Raw genomic sequence first — 15,312 nt, forward strand, 5'->3', positions numbered from 1 at the left:
CAAGGGTAACGTGTGTGTTGTCTCTTCGTGTGCAGGTATGTCTTTTATTTTGTCAGAATTATGTTCTGTATAGTTTTACTTGTATATGCTGTTGTGCAGCGAGTGTGTGCACGCAGCACCTGTTAATTCCTTTTGGCGCTCTTTTGCCTGACCCTCGGCTAGCAAGGTGCCGGAGAGCTGTGACTGCACCAAGGGTAACGTGTGTGTTGTCTCTTCGTGTGCAGGGCAAATAAAAAGATTTCAACGAGCAGACCATCAGTTGTGGCAGCGTCCTAATTAAAAATACACAACGCAGAATGAACCACGCTACACACACTTAATATACAATAAGGAAAGTTGAAAGATATCACTATTAAAATCCTTTAAAATAAATACAACAACATCATTTGACTACAATAATAGTCCTAAGTCTTCTGTACGTCCGTATGTCCCATCAGCTACACTAAAACCTGGTGAAGAGTTTTACAATAAATATGTGAACATCTTTTATGACCAAACAACTTATACAAAAGGTCTGTGATCCTTGTAAAAAATTATAGATTTTAAAAACATATAATTAATGTGATAAGCAGACGTTGTTGAGCAGATAATGGATTCAATTTATTGGTCTATTGAATACATGAATACACACCTTGTATTGTTGAAACATGATTCTACATTATTTAATGGATAACAGGAGTTAATGAAATAAGATACAGCTCTGAACACCTCCACCCCACCACACACACAGCACTCCTACTCCAAGACACTGGATACATGTGAATCCAGAGCTGCATATTATCTACACAGGTTACCATGGTAATCAGACMTAGTAAACTYTTAGAGAATGGMAGATGGATGACTCTTTACAATATGTTTCTATTGAACCTTTATTTAGGGATCTGGAACCGGTGCCGGAGATGAAAGTTGACATGTTTGTGTTTTCTGGTGTTGTTTCAGTGACCCTGAATGAGCAAATCTCTTTCCACATAGACAGGAGTAAGGCTTCTCTCCAGTGTGTGTGACCTGGTGTGTAGTCAGGGTGGAATTTTGAGAAAAACTCTTCCCACACTGATCACAGCTATAAGGTTTCTCTCCTGTGTGTATGCGCTGGTGTATAGTCAAGTATTCTATCTTCCTGAAACTCTTCCCACACTGATCACAGCTATATGGCTTCTCTCCTGTGTGTATGCGCTGGTGTGTAGTCAGGTTACCAGATAGAGCAAAGCTCTTCCCACAATGATCACAGCTATAAGGCTTCTCTCCTGTGTGTATGCGTTGGTGTTTAGTCAGGATCCTGAATGATTGAAACTCTTCCCACACTGATCACAGCTATAAGGTCTCTCTCCTGTGTGTATGCGTTGGTGTTAGTCAGAGATCCTGAATATTGAAACTCTTCCCACACTGATCACAGCTATAAGCTTCTCTCCTGTGTGTATGCGTTGGTGTGTAGTCAGGTCTCCTGATTGATTGAAGCTCTTCCCACACAGATCACAGCTATAAGGCTTCTCTCCTGTGTGTATGCGTAGGTGTGTAGTCAGGGCTCCTGATCGATTGAAGCTCTTCCCACACTGATCACAACTATAAGGCTTCTCTCCTGTGTGTAGCGGTGGTGGAGTCAGGTCTCCTGATCGATTGAAGCTCTTCCCACACTGATCACAGCTATAAGGCTTCTCTCCTGTGTGTATGCGTTGGTGTGTAGTCAGGTCTCTGATCGACTGAAGTCTCCCACACTGATCACAGCTATAAGGCTTCTCTCCTGTGTGTATGCATTGGTGTGTAGACAGGGATCCTGAATGATTGAAGTCCTCCCACACTGATCACAGCTATAAGGCTCTCTCCTGTGTGTATGCGTTGGTGTGTAGTCAGTGCTCCTGAATGATTGAAGCTCTTCCCACACTGATCACAGCTATAAGGCTTCTCTCCTGTGTGTATGCGTTGGTGTGCAGTCAGGCTCCTGATGACTGAAGCTCTTCCCACACTGATCACAGCTATAAGGCTTCTCTCCTGTGTGTATGCGTTGGTGTGCAGTCAGTTCCTGAATGATTGAAGCTCTTCCCACACTGATCACACGCATAAGGCTTCTCTCCTGTGGTATGCGTTTGGTGTAGTCAGGGATCCTGAATGACGGAAGCTCTTCCCACACTGATCACAGCTATAAGGTTTCTCTCCTGTGTGTATGCATTGTGTGTATACAGGGATCCTGAATATTGAAGCTCTTCCTACACTGATCACAGCTATAAGGCTTCTCTCCGTGTGTATGCGTTGGTGTTTAGTCAGGGATCCTGAATGATGAAGCTCTTCCCACACTGATCACAACATAAGCTTCTCTCCTGTGTGTATGCGTTGGTGTGTAGTCAGGGATCCTGAATGACGGAAGCTCTTCCCACACTGATCACAGCTATAAGGTCTCTCTCCTGTGTGATTGCATTGGTGTGTAGTCAGGGATCCTGATTGATTGAAGCTCTTCCCACACTGATCACAGCTATAAGGTTTCTCTCCTGTGTGTATGCGTTGGTGTTTAGTCAGGGATCCTGAATGATTGAAGCTCTTCCCACACTGATCACAGCTATAAGGCTTCTCTCCTGTGTGTATGCGTTGGTGTGCATCAGGGTCTCCTGAACGACTGAAGTATTTCCCACAATCAAAGCAGGTGTAAATCCTCTCCTCTGTATCAATTCTCTGATGAGATTTTAAGATTTTAGATGCAGCTAAACGCTTCCCACACTGTGAGCAGTGGTACGGTTTCTCTCTATTGTGAATCGGCTCATGGTTCATCAATTCCATCTGTTTAGCAAAACTCATCCCACAGRCAGAYCAGCAGTGGTGAGGTTTCTTCCCTATACGTCTCTGCTGGTGTTTCTTGAGGTGTTCTGATCTGGAGAGACTCATCTCTTTCATGTCAGCATCATGATGTTGTTGAGGCTCCCCAGATGATAAGCCCCTCCCACTAAGAGAGCAATGATTAGGGATGTCCCCTGTGAAACAAAGACATTGAATAGTTACGTTTTGCAAATATGGACCCATTAACAGATGTCTTTCTATGAAATGAATGCCTTTTGGGGAACTTTGACATTTTTCCTTTAATAATTGCATACTAATATTGAATTTTAAAACTGTTATATTAAATAAAGTGCCATTTAAGACAGAACACATGGAGAATTAAATTAATCAGATTTTAATCAGATTTCCTCTTACTATAGGATTTATATTTCATWAWACCTCTTGAGATGGCAAAACATGTATTTTATTAAAGTTGAACAAGTGCTTTTTTTGACAGAATGTTAAAATTATGTGAAATCAAACTTTTTTTATGGTACACTTCTTAAAATTGGGTGGAAAGACCAGATATTTTCATCAATTAAATTGTTACAGAAGCGGACTGTAGTCTAATCKAKACACCATGGTTCTTACTTAATGAAATCAAATCTCCATGTTCCTCTTCTCCTCTCTCAGTTCCACTCTGCCCTGGTGTTTTCCTGCAGATGACCAGACCCAYCAGTAAAGTACAGGGAGGCGATCGACCTGMMGWCTKRMGGAGGGTGGAGGGGAACGGGCTAGATTTGTCCTGTTGGAAGTATTCAACATAGATTAACATTAAACCAAATATTMTATTAATTTAGTCTAAACCTCTGATTCGGGTGCATCCCTCGAACATCTCATTTTTCCTCAAATGTTCAATCGTTCACTACAACCCACAAATCTAAGAGTATTAGATTGGTGGAGGAATGGGCTAGTTTCCACCATATATCTCATACCAGTCATTTCCTTTCAAACAGCGATGAAGAGGTGTAGCGAGAGGGATAACTGGGCCCAAAATCTGGCTTCTGCCTTATTTGATCTAATATGCATTTCGTAACGATTAGGCTGTTGATATAAGTAGGACACTTTATATGGGAGTAGTGCCAGGACTTCAATAGTTACCGCAAACAAGGCCATAAACCACGCCCATTTCTACAATTGATCTTATTCAAATGTGATTTTCACCCTAACCTTAACGACACTTCTAGRTTTATGCCTAACCTTAAATAAAATAAAATGCGATATAGACGCATGAGGCTGTGGAAACACGCATGTCTGCCCTCTCATTGGCTATAATGGTCCCARCTGATCTTGCCTCTTTACCGATTGACTTCCATTTTTGAAGACATTTATTTTCTTTGTTAGAACGMCCACTTGAGTATRTGGTCYAATAATGGARAATGTYTTCGAAAGMAATGTGAACACTTTGGGAGGAAGGAGAYATAATTAGMTKATAYTCACAGATTCCTAAACATGATATAGTAGTAGGCTACTTTGAAGAAGAAGAAAAAAATCCCAACAAGTTTTACCGTGATGTTGTTTTGGTCGAGACGTTTAAACCAAACACAGGAATGTGAAAGATCAAAGACGATTAAAACTAGGCCTAGACATTTTATACAACACAGCATGCCTATACTGTTAAAGCCAGACTTACCCGATCCATTGTGGAAGCTATTGTTTCTTTGTATGACATGAAATGTTGTAGGCTACAGTAGAGTTTGACTACTTTGTTGTAGTGTAGAGATAATGACTAGGGAGTTGCGGAGAGAAAATTCGATTCAAGGCTGCAAATGATGCGTCCCTAGACCAGAGCAATCAAACATCTATTTAAATATCAAAACGGAATTAGGTTAGAGCAAATAAACGTCACATGTAGCCTAATATTACTTCAGAAAGTTCCTGGATAACGTTTTACGTGATCTAGAAAAGTCGAGTAAAGTCAAGAAAACGTTAAGAATCTTGTTGTCTGCTATCGTCTACTTTTACCTGGCAGTCACTTGGAACACATGCGCAAAGAGGGAGTTTCTGAATAGGCCTCTCCTGAGGGGTGTCTGAGAATTACTACTTCCGGTCTTTGGCTGCTGCTATAATGACAGCTGCTGTACACTACCAGCACACATAGGACAAAGAGCTGTTTATGCAAGTCTTTGCAATGGGTGCATCAAACCTAATTCACAAGTAATTCTCTTGTCAAAAATAAACGTTAGTCCAGTTGTGGAAAAAGTACTCAATTGTCATACTTGAGTCAAAGTAAAGATATAGTAATAGAAAATGACAAGTACAAGTGATAGTCAGTAAAAGTAGCAGTGAGTTAAAGTCTAAAAGTATTTGGTTTTAAATATACTTATGTATCAAAATAAATGTAATTGCTCAAATATACTTAAGTATTAAAAGTAAAAGTATGAATAATTAAAATGTCCTTATACTAAGCAAACCAGATGGCACAATTTTATTGTTTTTAAAAATGTACGGATAGGCAGGGGCACACTCCAACACTCAGACTTAATTAACAAACAAGACATTTGTGTTTAGTGAGTCTGCCAGATCAGATCAAGTAGGGATGACCAGGGATGTTCTCTTGATAAGTGTGTTTATTTTACCATTTTCCTGCTAAGCATTCAAAATGTAATGAGTACTTTTGAGTGTCAGGGAAAATGTATGGAGTAAAAAGTATATACTTTTCTTTAGGAATGCAGTGAAGTAAAAGTAAAAGTTGTGAAATATATAAATACTTAAGTAAAGTACAAATTCCCACCAAAAAATGACTTAAGTAGCACTTTAAAGTATTTTTACTTAAGTACTTTACACCACTGCATAAGTCTTTCTTCTAAACCTAACTACAGCCAAATATACTGTATTTATAACTTACTRCCTTCTGTCTATGTATATAACTTGTATACAATAAAATAAAGATGTTATTTCAAAATAACAATAAACATAATGCTTTATAGCTACAATATAGCTAACATTAGCTAGCTAATGACAAGCTCATCTCTGCTGCCTGGATGCTTTCACGTTTCTCTTGTTTGGGTTTCTTGTTGTTAGCAAGCAAATGGACAAGCAGTAGCCTACTGCAGTAGTCAGACTACACAAATTACCCAAATGTTATTTTTACACTGCACAAATATTTGAGAACAGTTAGCCCTCGAATGCTAGCTAACGAACGTTAGTTGATTGTAACATTGACATTGTCTGTGTGCTGACTACATGTTTAACTAACGTTAGTTGATTGTAACATTGACATTGTCTGTGTGCTGACTACATGTTTAACTAACGTTGGTTGATTGTAACATTGCCACTGTCTGTGTGCGGACTACAGGTTTGGAGGCCACTCTACAGATGAACCCTCTATCCTGACACCTCTGGAGCAGTGCTGCAGGTATAACATGGTACATGATTAAACATTAAGATGCAATAAGTTATGTTATCATGAATATATATACTCAGCTAGAGGAGACAACATGATAAATTAAAAAATAATTTATTCCTCTTCTTTCTCAACTTTCACTCCATTTCTCTCTCACTCTCTTTCACCTTCTCTAGGATCCGTCACTGCACCCTACTGTGTCTGTCTGCGTCTCCTCTCCCTGCCCCAGTACAGTCTGTGATGTCATGAGGGACTCTTTTTTCCATGATCCTCTATTCTCTGAGGCCCCTCTCCGAGCTGCATCTCTCCTCTCTGGACTGTCGCCTAGCGACCATGCTCAGAACCTTGAACCGTTGCCAGGAGCGACAGTGTAGCCACCATGGAGGAGGCGAGGATGATGTCACTCATTATAAGACCTTGTTAACACCTGTGACACATGCAGGGTACACTCTTAGAAAAAAGGATCCCAAAAGGGTTCTTCGGCTGTCCCCATAGGAGAACCCTTTTGAGTTCCACGTAGAACACCTTTGTAGAAAGGGTTCTACATGGAACCCAAAAGGGTTCTACCTGGAACCAAAAAGGTTCTARATGGAAGTGAAAAGGGTTCTTCAAAGCGTTATCTTATGGAGAAAGTCAAAGAACCCTTTAAGGTTCTAGATAGCACCTTTATTTRCTAAAAGTGTAGTGTTGCCACGCCCACTCGARGACAACACTTCAACCGTCAAAAGAAWTTGTCCTGGCGCATCACCATGGTGTTYATGAATTGTMTGACGTCATTGTATCGGCAAGCCACAAGACTGACATAAAGACATTTGGAGTTTCTGGCATAATTTGTTTGGCTTCTAACTGTTAGAGAGGATAGCTGCATCCCAAATGTCAACCGACATTCAGTACCAGTGAAAAGTTTGGACACACCTACTGATACATTGTAAAATAATAGTGAAGACATAAAAACTATGAAATCATGTAGTAACCAAAAAAGTGTTAKACAAACCAAAATATATGTTATGTTTCAGATTCTTCAAATTAGCCACCCTCTGCACACTATTGGCATTCTCTCAACCAGTTTCATGAGGTAGTCACCTGGAATGCATTTCAATTAACTTCTCTGTGCTACGGATCCCTTTTACGGGATCCCTTTCCTAAACAACCGCTAGAATTGCAGGGCGCCAAATGCCAAAATATTACAAAAAATATTTATAATCATGCAATCACAAGTGAAATATACCAAAACACTGCTTAGCTTGTTGTTAATACACCTATCGTATCTGTAACGATTGTTCTCCTCCTCGTCTGAGGAGGAGCAGGGATCGGACCAAAACGCAGCTTTTGTGGAATACATGAATTTATTGAAACAAGACGAACACGAAGCACACTTGATAAATTACAAAAACAACAAAACGACGTAGACCGACCTGAACATGAGAACTTACAAAAACACGAAGAACGCACGAACAGGAACAGACTAAACAAACGAAACAGTCCCGTGTGGTACATACACAGACACGGAAGACAATCACCCACCAACAAACGGTGTGAACAGCCTACCTTAATATGGTTCTCAATCAGAGGAAACGTCAAACACCTGCCCCTGATTGAGAACCATATAAGGCTAATTAACAAATGAACCTACACAAGAAACAAATAACATAGACTGCCCACCCAGCTCACGTCCTGACCAACTAAACCAACTCAACAAAGGAAATAAAGTCAGGAACGTGACAGTACCCCCCCCCCCCCCCAAGATGCGGACTCCGTCCGCAAAACTAAACCTATAGGGGAGGGTCTGGGTGGGCATCTGTCCACGGTGGCGGCTCTGGCTCTGGACGTTGTCCCCACCTCACCATAGTCAATCCCCGCTTCCGTAGCCTCCTCCCATGGCGACCCTCCAAATTAACCCACCTGGATTAAGGGACAGCACCGGACTGAGGGGCAGCTCTGGACTGAGGGGCAGCTCCGGACTGTCTAACGACTCTGGCTGGTCATGGCTGGCTGACGCTCTGGCTGGTCACGGCTGGCTGACGGCTCTGGCTGGTCACGGCTGGCTGACGGCTCTGGCTGGTCACGGCTGGCTGACGGCTCTGGCTGGTCACGGCTGGCTGACGGCTCTGGCTGGTCACGGCTGGCTGGCGGCTCTGGCTGGTCACGGCTGGCGGGCGGCTCTGGCTGGTCACGGTTGGCGGGCGGCTCTGGCTGGCGGGCGGCTCTGGCTGCTCCTGTCCGGCGGCGCGGCTCTGGCTGCTCCTGTCTGGCGGCGGCTCTGGGCTCCTGTCTGGCGGGCGGCTCTGGCTGCTCCTGTCTGGCGGGCGGCTCTGGCTGCTCCTGTCTGCGGGCGGCTCTGGCTGCTCCTGTCTGGCGGAAGGCTCTGGCTGCTCTGTCTGGCGGAAGGCTTGGCTGCTCCTGTTTGGCGGAAGGCTCTGGCTGCTCCTGTCTGGCGGAAGGCTCTGGCTGCCTCTGTCTGGCGGAAGGCTCTGGCTGCTCCTGTCTGGCGGAAGGCTCTGGCTGCTCCTGTCTGGCGGAGGCTCTGGCTGCTCCTGTCTGCGGACGGCTCTGGCGGCTCCTGTCTGGCGGACGCTCTGGCGGCTCCTGTCTGGCGGACGGCTCTGGCGGCTTCCTGACTGACGGACGGCTCTGAAGGCTCAGGACAGACGGGCGGCTTTGAATGCTCAGGACAGACGGGCAGCTTTGAATGCTCAGGACAGACGGGCGGCTTTGAAGGCTCAGGACAGAGGCGGCGCTTGGCAGACGGACAGCTCAGATGGCGTTGGGCAGACAGTTTTGGAAACTTTGGAGTGTTTTCTATCCTAATCTGTAAATTATATGCATATTCTACGATCTGGACCTGAGAAATAGTCCGTTTACCTTGGGAACGTAATTTTTTTTTAAAGAAATCTGACCCCTAGCGTCAAGAACAAACTATAGTTTTGGTAAGTCGGTTAAGGACATCTACTTTGTGCATCTACTTTCCCAGACTCTTCTGCCACTCCTGGGTGTCGTAAGCAGACAGGATAAAAGGGATGCTTACATGCCTGTATGACAGAACTTTCGGGAAGAATGAAGAGTTGGGGCGAAGAGATATACTCCTCCCATCGGGGTCCATCCGGTAGCACTCAGAACTTACTGAAAGAGCATGGAGCTCACCCACCCTCTTCATGGAAGTAATTGCTTCCTTGAAAGCCACCTTCGTAGAGAGGTGTTTCAGGGAGGCAGACTCCAACGGTTCGAAAACGGCATTGCCAAAGCTGCCAAGACCACATCCAGATCTCAGCTCACCATTGAGCGCGTCCTAGCTGGACGCAGGCGACGAACCCCCTTCATAAACCTGGAGACCAAGGGATGGCGCCCCACTGGCCTGTCTATTCACCCCACATGGCAGGCAGATATAGAGGCCAAATACCCACAGTGTAGAGGCTGCCAAGCCCTCATCCAAGAGAGACTGCAGGTATTGGAGGACATACTGCACCCCGCATGACTGCAGTAGCATAGCCACGTTGGTAAGGCGGTCAAGAGAACAGAGGGACCCATATGTAGCTTACAAGTCCACATTAAAGACCCTGGAGGGTCCTGAATTCAGTCGCGGGTTCCGCTCTATAATCTCCTGGTCCGGGAGGACCATGGCAGTTATCATGGTGTCCATGGTCGGGAACTCCCGGAGGCCGAGATACACCACGCCCGCAACATAACTCCATGGTCCAGTCTCTGCTTTGAGTCGGTGAGTCCCCTGGCAGAGACCCAGCTCTCCTGCAAGGCCTCGCGGAACTCAGCAGAGATGGGGACAGATGCAAAGTCATCACTGTCCACCAGTTTGATGTCCAGTGCAGTGGCTACCCGAGTGAGTATGCTCCTCATAGTCTCTCGGGCCGCTGGAGGCGATGAAGCCCCGTTGCCAGCTTCTGATGACCTGTCAGCCTGGTAGCCCCGCTCACGGTGGTGAGCAGTGCCAGCATCGTCCTCCAGGAACAGCCTATCACTGGCCAAAAGGTAAAAGCTGTCATCGCCATCGACGCAATCAACCTCCTGACGCAGGGCATGCGCCCTCTCAAGGTGGCCACAGCAGTCCGACTCCTGCCCCCGTCCAGGCCTGGCAGCAGATGGGCTCTGCCTGAGGTGGCTCCGGCTACACTTCCTGAGAGGGGTACTAGACCCAGTAGATGGACTAACAGCTCGCTGGCGCACCACTCCTGAGGGAGGGAGCTCGTCCCCAGCCTGAGCCCGAACATGGCCGACCCACTCGCGCATGGACTCAATGCCTGTGCCTGGCGCGATTGCTGAGAACACCACACAAAACAGGCATCCAGTAGGGCGCTCCACCGCCCTCTCCGCGTGGCTCAAACCCAGGTAGTGCATACACGAGGTATGCGGATGCCCAGGGGGGACGCCACTATCACACCTGTCACAAAGGGAAGCCATAAGCTCAGCCAAGCCAGCAAGGCCATGGAGCAGAGGTCCGACGCCCTGGGAGAGCTATGTCGTGACCCGCATGGAGGAATAGGAACCCGATGAGGGATAATTACCCAGTACCTCTGCAAAGAAACGGGAAAGACCCGTGTGTGAAACACAGGCAGAAAAAAAACAGAAACCAAGTAATGGATTTGATTTATTTGTTTTTTGTTTTAGGCCAATTGTAATATTACCTAGCCGGTTTATTATCCAAGCAGTAAAAACAGCACCATATGGAGTAACTTCGTTAAGGAACTCCAAAGTTAATGTCTCAACGTAGTGGAAAGCCCAGCATGATACTCTTARACTCTGCAGGGGAAAGAACAAGAAAAAAACCCAGCAGGGTAATTAGCAGAGAACCTGGCGCGGGGAGCAGCATGTTAAAGCAATTCACAACACACACATAGTACAAGCCAGTGGGCAGGTTGTGTAAGGTAAATACAGTTTGTGTCAACAAGAGCCACCATACTAATGGATGCACACGGAGTCGTAGTGTAACGCTAATGAAACACAAGTACCACAAACCAGGTGCGGAAGATACTGATCAACCGCAAGCAGCGAGTGTAGCACTCAAGAGGAGAGGCTTCCATGTGGCCAGCTGCTCCAGGCTGCAAACAGCCAGTGAGTATACTTCCACGCAGGATATTATGCTTGCCAGTGACTTACCAAGCGAACTTCAGAAAGTTTGTACCTCCAACCATATGGACTTCCGCCGAGAAAATGAAAGACCCATGGCCGTGTGTCGCAGCCATTGGGTCTATATATAGGGGTGAACCCCAGCCGTGACACAGGTGTACACGGGAGTGAATCTGTAAATCCTCACCTCGGCTGTATCCCTCCCGCCGCGGAGTGATACCAATATATTGGCATGATCCAATATAGTGAAACATAACCACGATCTTACATTGGTAAAATAGTAAATTAAAATGAACCATAAAACCACTTATGACAGGGGAATGGAAGGTTGCTTTGTGAAACAAGGGGTGGCAATTGAATGCAATCTTCACAAAAAAATGTAATTGTAAAACATTTCTAGCATGTCGATGTATGGGTGAAAGGATTGAGATGCTCAGTTTTGCACCACAAACCAGCAGTAAATTGACAAAAAGAGTAGAACCAGCTCACCTACTTTTACCAGATGTTCAATGCTTCTTTTGAAAACATATTTTTTAAGGAATAGTTAAACCATATTAAAACGAGAGTTCAGTTCATGTAACAGGGTTGACCTTAAAATGAGGGTCACTAATCACATTGATAATAATCTTCAGAAGGACTTTGTCAAAGCAACAAAATAACTAGTGCTCCTACAACGAGTATGTTTACATGCACACATTATTTGATATTAAACTAGTTTTGGCAGTAGGCCGAGCAAGACATTAGTCATGTAAWCACGTTATTTAATTGGCTTAAGGTGACAATTGAAGCAACGCCTTTAAAAACACCTGGTTTTCTGAGCAATATTTCGAAATATTAGGACACGTAAACGTCTTTATGGGATCAAGGTAAGACCCAGATGCAGACTGTCGAAGTAACAATGTTTGGAGCAACAGGGGCAGGCAAAGACAGGTCAAGGCAGCCAGGGTTCGGAAATCCAGGGCAAGGCAAAGGTACAGGACAGCAGGTGGACTCAGGGTCAGGGACAGGCAGAGTTCAGTAATCCAGAGGTTGAGCAAAGGTACAGGATGGCAGGCAGGTTAAGGCATAGAGGTCAGACGGGCGGGTCTAGGGTCAGGACAGGCAAAGGTCAAAAACCAGAAGGATGAGGAAATAGGCTGGGAAACGATAGATACTGACAGGAACACTGCTGGTAAGCTTGAACCAACAAGACAAACTGGCAACGAACAGACAGAGAACACAGGTATAATAAATACACAGGGAATAATTGGGAAACTGGGCGACACCTGGAGGGGGGTGGAGATAACCACAAGGACAGGTGAAACAGATCAGGGAATGACAGCCTTAATCAGATTCATATAGCAGCGCAAGCATCCTTATTTTGTGCAAGTGCAGTGAGGGGAAAACTAAAATAATGCATCGTAGAAATAGTTTTCACATACAAACTTAATATGTCCAAATTCGGGATCAAATATGCTTATCAAAAATAACATGGTCACTGTGGTAGTACGTTTATTTTGATAGGCAATTTTCTACATTTATCAAGAAGCCTGATTTCAGATGTCCATGTTATTCAATATCTTTGTTTCACAGGGGACAGCCCGAACTGTTGCTCTCTCAGTGGGAGGGGCTTATCATCTGGGGATCCTCAACAACATGATGCTGACAAGACGTCTCTCCAGAAGAGTCTCTCCAGATCAGAACGTCTCAATAAACACCAGCAGAGACTTATAGGGAAGAAGCCTCACCAATGCTGCTCTGACTATGAGAAGAGTTTAGCTAAACATACAGAATTGATGATCCACCAGCGGATTCACACTGGAGAGAATCCTTATAGCTGTGATTAGTGTGGGAAGAGCTTCAATCAATCAGGAGACCTGATTGAACACAAACTCATACACACTGGAGAGAAGCCTCATAGCTCTGATTAGTGTGGGTAGAGTTTTGCTCTAGATTTCAACCTGACAACACACCAGCGAATACACACAGGAGAGAAGCCTTACTCCTGTTTATGTGGAAAGAGATTTGCTCATTCAGGGTCACTGAAAAAACACCAGAAAGTGTGTAGTGGGGTGGAGGTGTTCAGAGCTGTATCTATTTCAAGAACTCCTGTTATCCATGAAATAATGTAGAATAATGTTTCAACAATACCAGGTGTATATTCATGTGTGACGGAAATGTTGTCTGGAGAGATGGATTGTACATCTTGTCTCATACAATCATTGGTTCCTGTAGGTGCTGGGTAGAGATMTGAGGGGGAGACAGTCATGACCCCCTCAGACCTTTTGGCAGAATGCCCAGAATATGTTCTATGAGTTAAGATAGGAGACGGTGCCAGTCACATACAGGAACCAAAAGTTAATTATGAATAATGAAAAATGTAAATCATGCAAATATAACTTGTCTGTGTAAGCAGTATATAAGAGAACTAACGGGACTGCCCCGAATGAGCTCCCGACCGACATGTACTGTAGTGCATTAAGTTTGTTGGAACCTCTCCAGCTTGCTGATAATAAAGAATGATTKATTTAAGTTTGACTTTGAGGCCCTGGTGGTAATTTCCACGACACATTTTCAATACAAAAATACATTAAATCCATTGTCTAACGTAAAGCTGTGTTGCACTCCATGAGGCAAATGGTGGTCCCACCAGATACTGACTACCTTTTTTAAGGGATCTGAGACCAACAGATGCATATCAGTATTCCCAGTCATGTGACATCTATAGATTAGGGCCTAATTCATTTATAACAATTTACTGATTTCTTTATATCAACTGTAACTATTGTTGCATGTTGTGTTTCTATTGTTGTTCAGTGTAATAATAATAGAAGAAACTAATTGAATAAATGAATGGGCCTCCTGCTGTTTTAGGTTTTCTGGGTCAGAACTGTTTCAACATGACTTACACCCATCAGAGTATCTGTGCTGTGAAGGGCTCAACAGTGGAACTCCCCTGCACATATCAACATCCAAGTTATCATGTGGTCTCAGAACCAAACTGGTATATCSAAGAGAAATGTAATGAGGWGCCTAAAATCCTGAGCTCTGTGCCAGAGTATGCAGGTCGTGCTGAGTACCTTGGGACTAAAGAAAAAGACTGCACCCTGAGAATCACAGACCTGAGAGCGATTCAGCTGAGTACAAGTTCTTTTATCCTGGTAGATTGGTTGTGGTGACTGGGCCTCCTGGATGGGTGGTTATTTTGTGTTTTGGTTGGGATGTTCAAGTGGTTCTTTGTCTTTAATTCGGGGAGAACTACGTTGATCTTGGTGCTGTTTGGATATTTGGGCTGGATCTGCAGATATGAGTGACGAGCAGAATGGTGGATAAGTTTCTATCGTCGAGCGTGGAGACGGGTCCCGCTGGCACCACTTCATGTATTGGGCGTCACTAGAGATTCATGGTAGGGGGGGTAAGCTTTTTGGGGGTCTGGGGTTCGAGGCTTGTTTTAAAGCCAAACGGTCTTTTCGTCCATGTATTTTTAGTGGTAAGGGGGTGGTATAACGATAAAATAGGTTATTTTTGGTCCAAGGTTGGCTAAAAGTATATGTTTAGTTTGTGTTGGACTGATTAATATGGATTATTCATTTCTATTCATAAGATTAAGTCACTTTGTTATCCATAACACAAAAAGGCACAAATACTATTTGGATGTTATTTTTGGAGAGGGAAATGTAAGGAACCCATGGGTCTATTAAAGTCGAAAACTTTTATTTAATTTACTTATGTTATTGTTTGCTATTACAATATTAATTAGTCATTGACTGGAAATTTAACGTATCATCTATGGGGCAAATAATTATTCTAATGAGGCTAATAAATTTTTAAAAACTTAAATTTTTTGAGAAAAAAAATAAATTGATAAAGTAAGATTAAAAATATTGAAATATATCCTAGAATGGCTTCCTGCTTCTCTTTTGCATGCTTATTTTGTTATGGGTGAGCCATTAGTGTTACTTCTATTTTTTAAAGGTGCGTGGTAATAACATATTGTGGTTATTTCCGCTTACTCAAATGGATGATGCAAGTTGCAAGCCTTTTTCTGACATTGTCTACGAACCAGGATGTGCGCCAGGCGTGACTAAAGGGATTTCACCGGAGCAGCT

At 44.1% G+C, this 15,312-nt stretch overlaps 2 protein-coding genes across 3 annotated transcripts; both read right to left on the reverse strand.

Annotated features, from left to right (window-relative positions):
* Positions 1 to 864: 864 nt before the first annotated feature.
* On the reverse strand, positions 865 to 2,010 carry LOC112068664 (zinc finger protein 100-like; the record flags this gene model as incomplete). Its single annotated transcript, XM_070438270.1, is given in 3 exon segments — positions 865 to 1,274; positions 1,277 to 1,685; positions 1,849 to 2,010. Coding segments are annotated over 3 exon segments (972 nt in total), but the record flags the coding sequence as incomplete, so codon positions are not given.
* Positions 2,011 to 2,178: 168 nt separating this feature from the next.
* On the reverse strand, positions 2,179 to 4,736 carry LOC139023970 (zinc finger protein 3-like). Of its 2 annotated transcripts, none has more exons than XM_070438268.1 (3): positions 4,436 to 4,736; positions 3,382 to 3,547; positions 2,179 to 2,957 (listed from the first exon to the last, which is right to left on the reverse strand). In XM_070438268.1, exons 1-3 carry the CDS (start codon positions 4,472 to 4,474, stop codon positions 2,293 to 2,295), a joined length of 870 nt encoding a protein of 289 aa, XP_070294369.1. In that variant the 5' UTR covers positions 4,475 to 4,736; the 3' UTR covers positions 2,179 to 2,292. The 2 variants fall into 2 exon arrangements, with proteins under 2 accessions (XP_070294369.1, XP_070294370.1); XM_070438269.1 differs by having other exon boundaries at positions 2,183 to 2,957; positions 3,394 to 3,547.
* Positions 4,737 to 15,312: the final 10,576 nt, after the last annotated feature.

Source organism: Salvelinus sp. IW2-2015, unplaced genomic scaffold, assembly GCF_002910315.2.
Source record: "Salvelinus sp. IW2-2015 unplaced genomic scaffold, ASM291031v2 Un_scaffold640, whole genome shotgun sequence".
Taxonomy (NCBI): Eukaryota; Metazoa; Chordata; class Actinopteri; order Salmoniformes; family Salmonidae; genus Salvelinus; species Salvelinus sp. IW2-2015.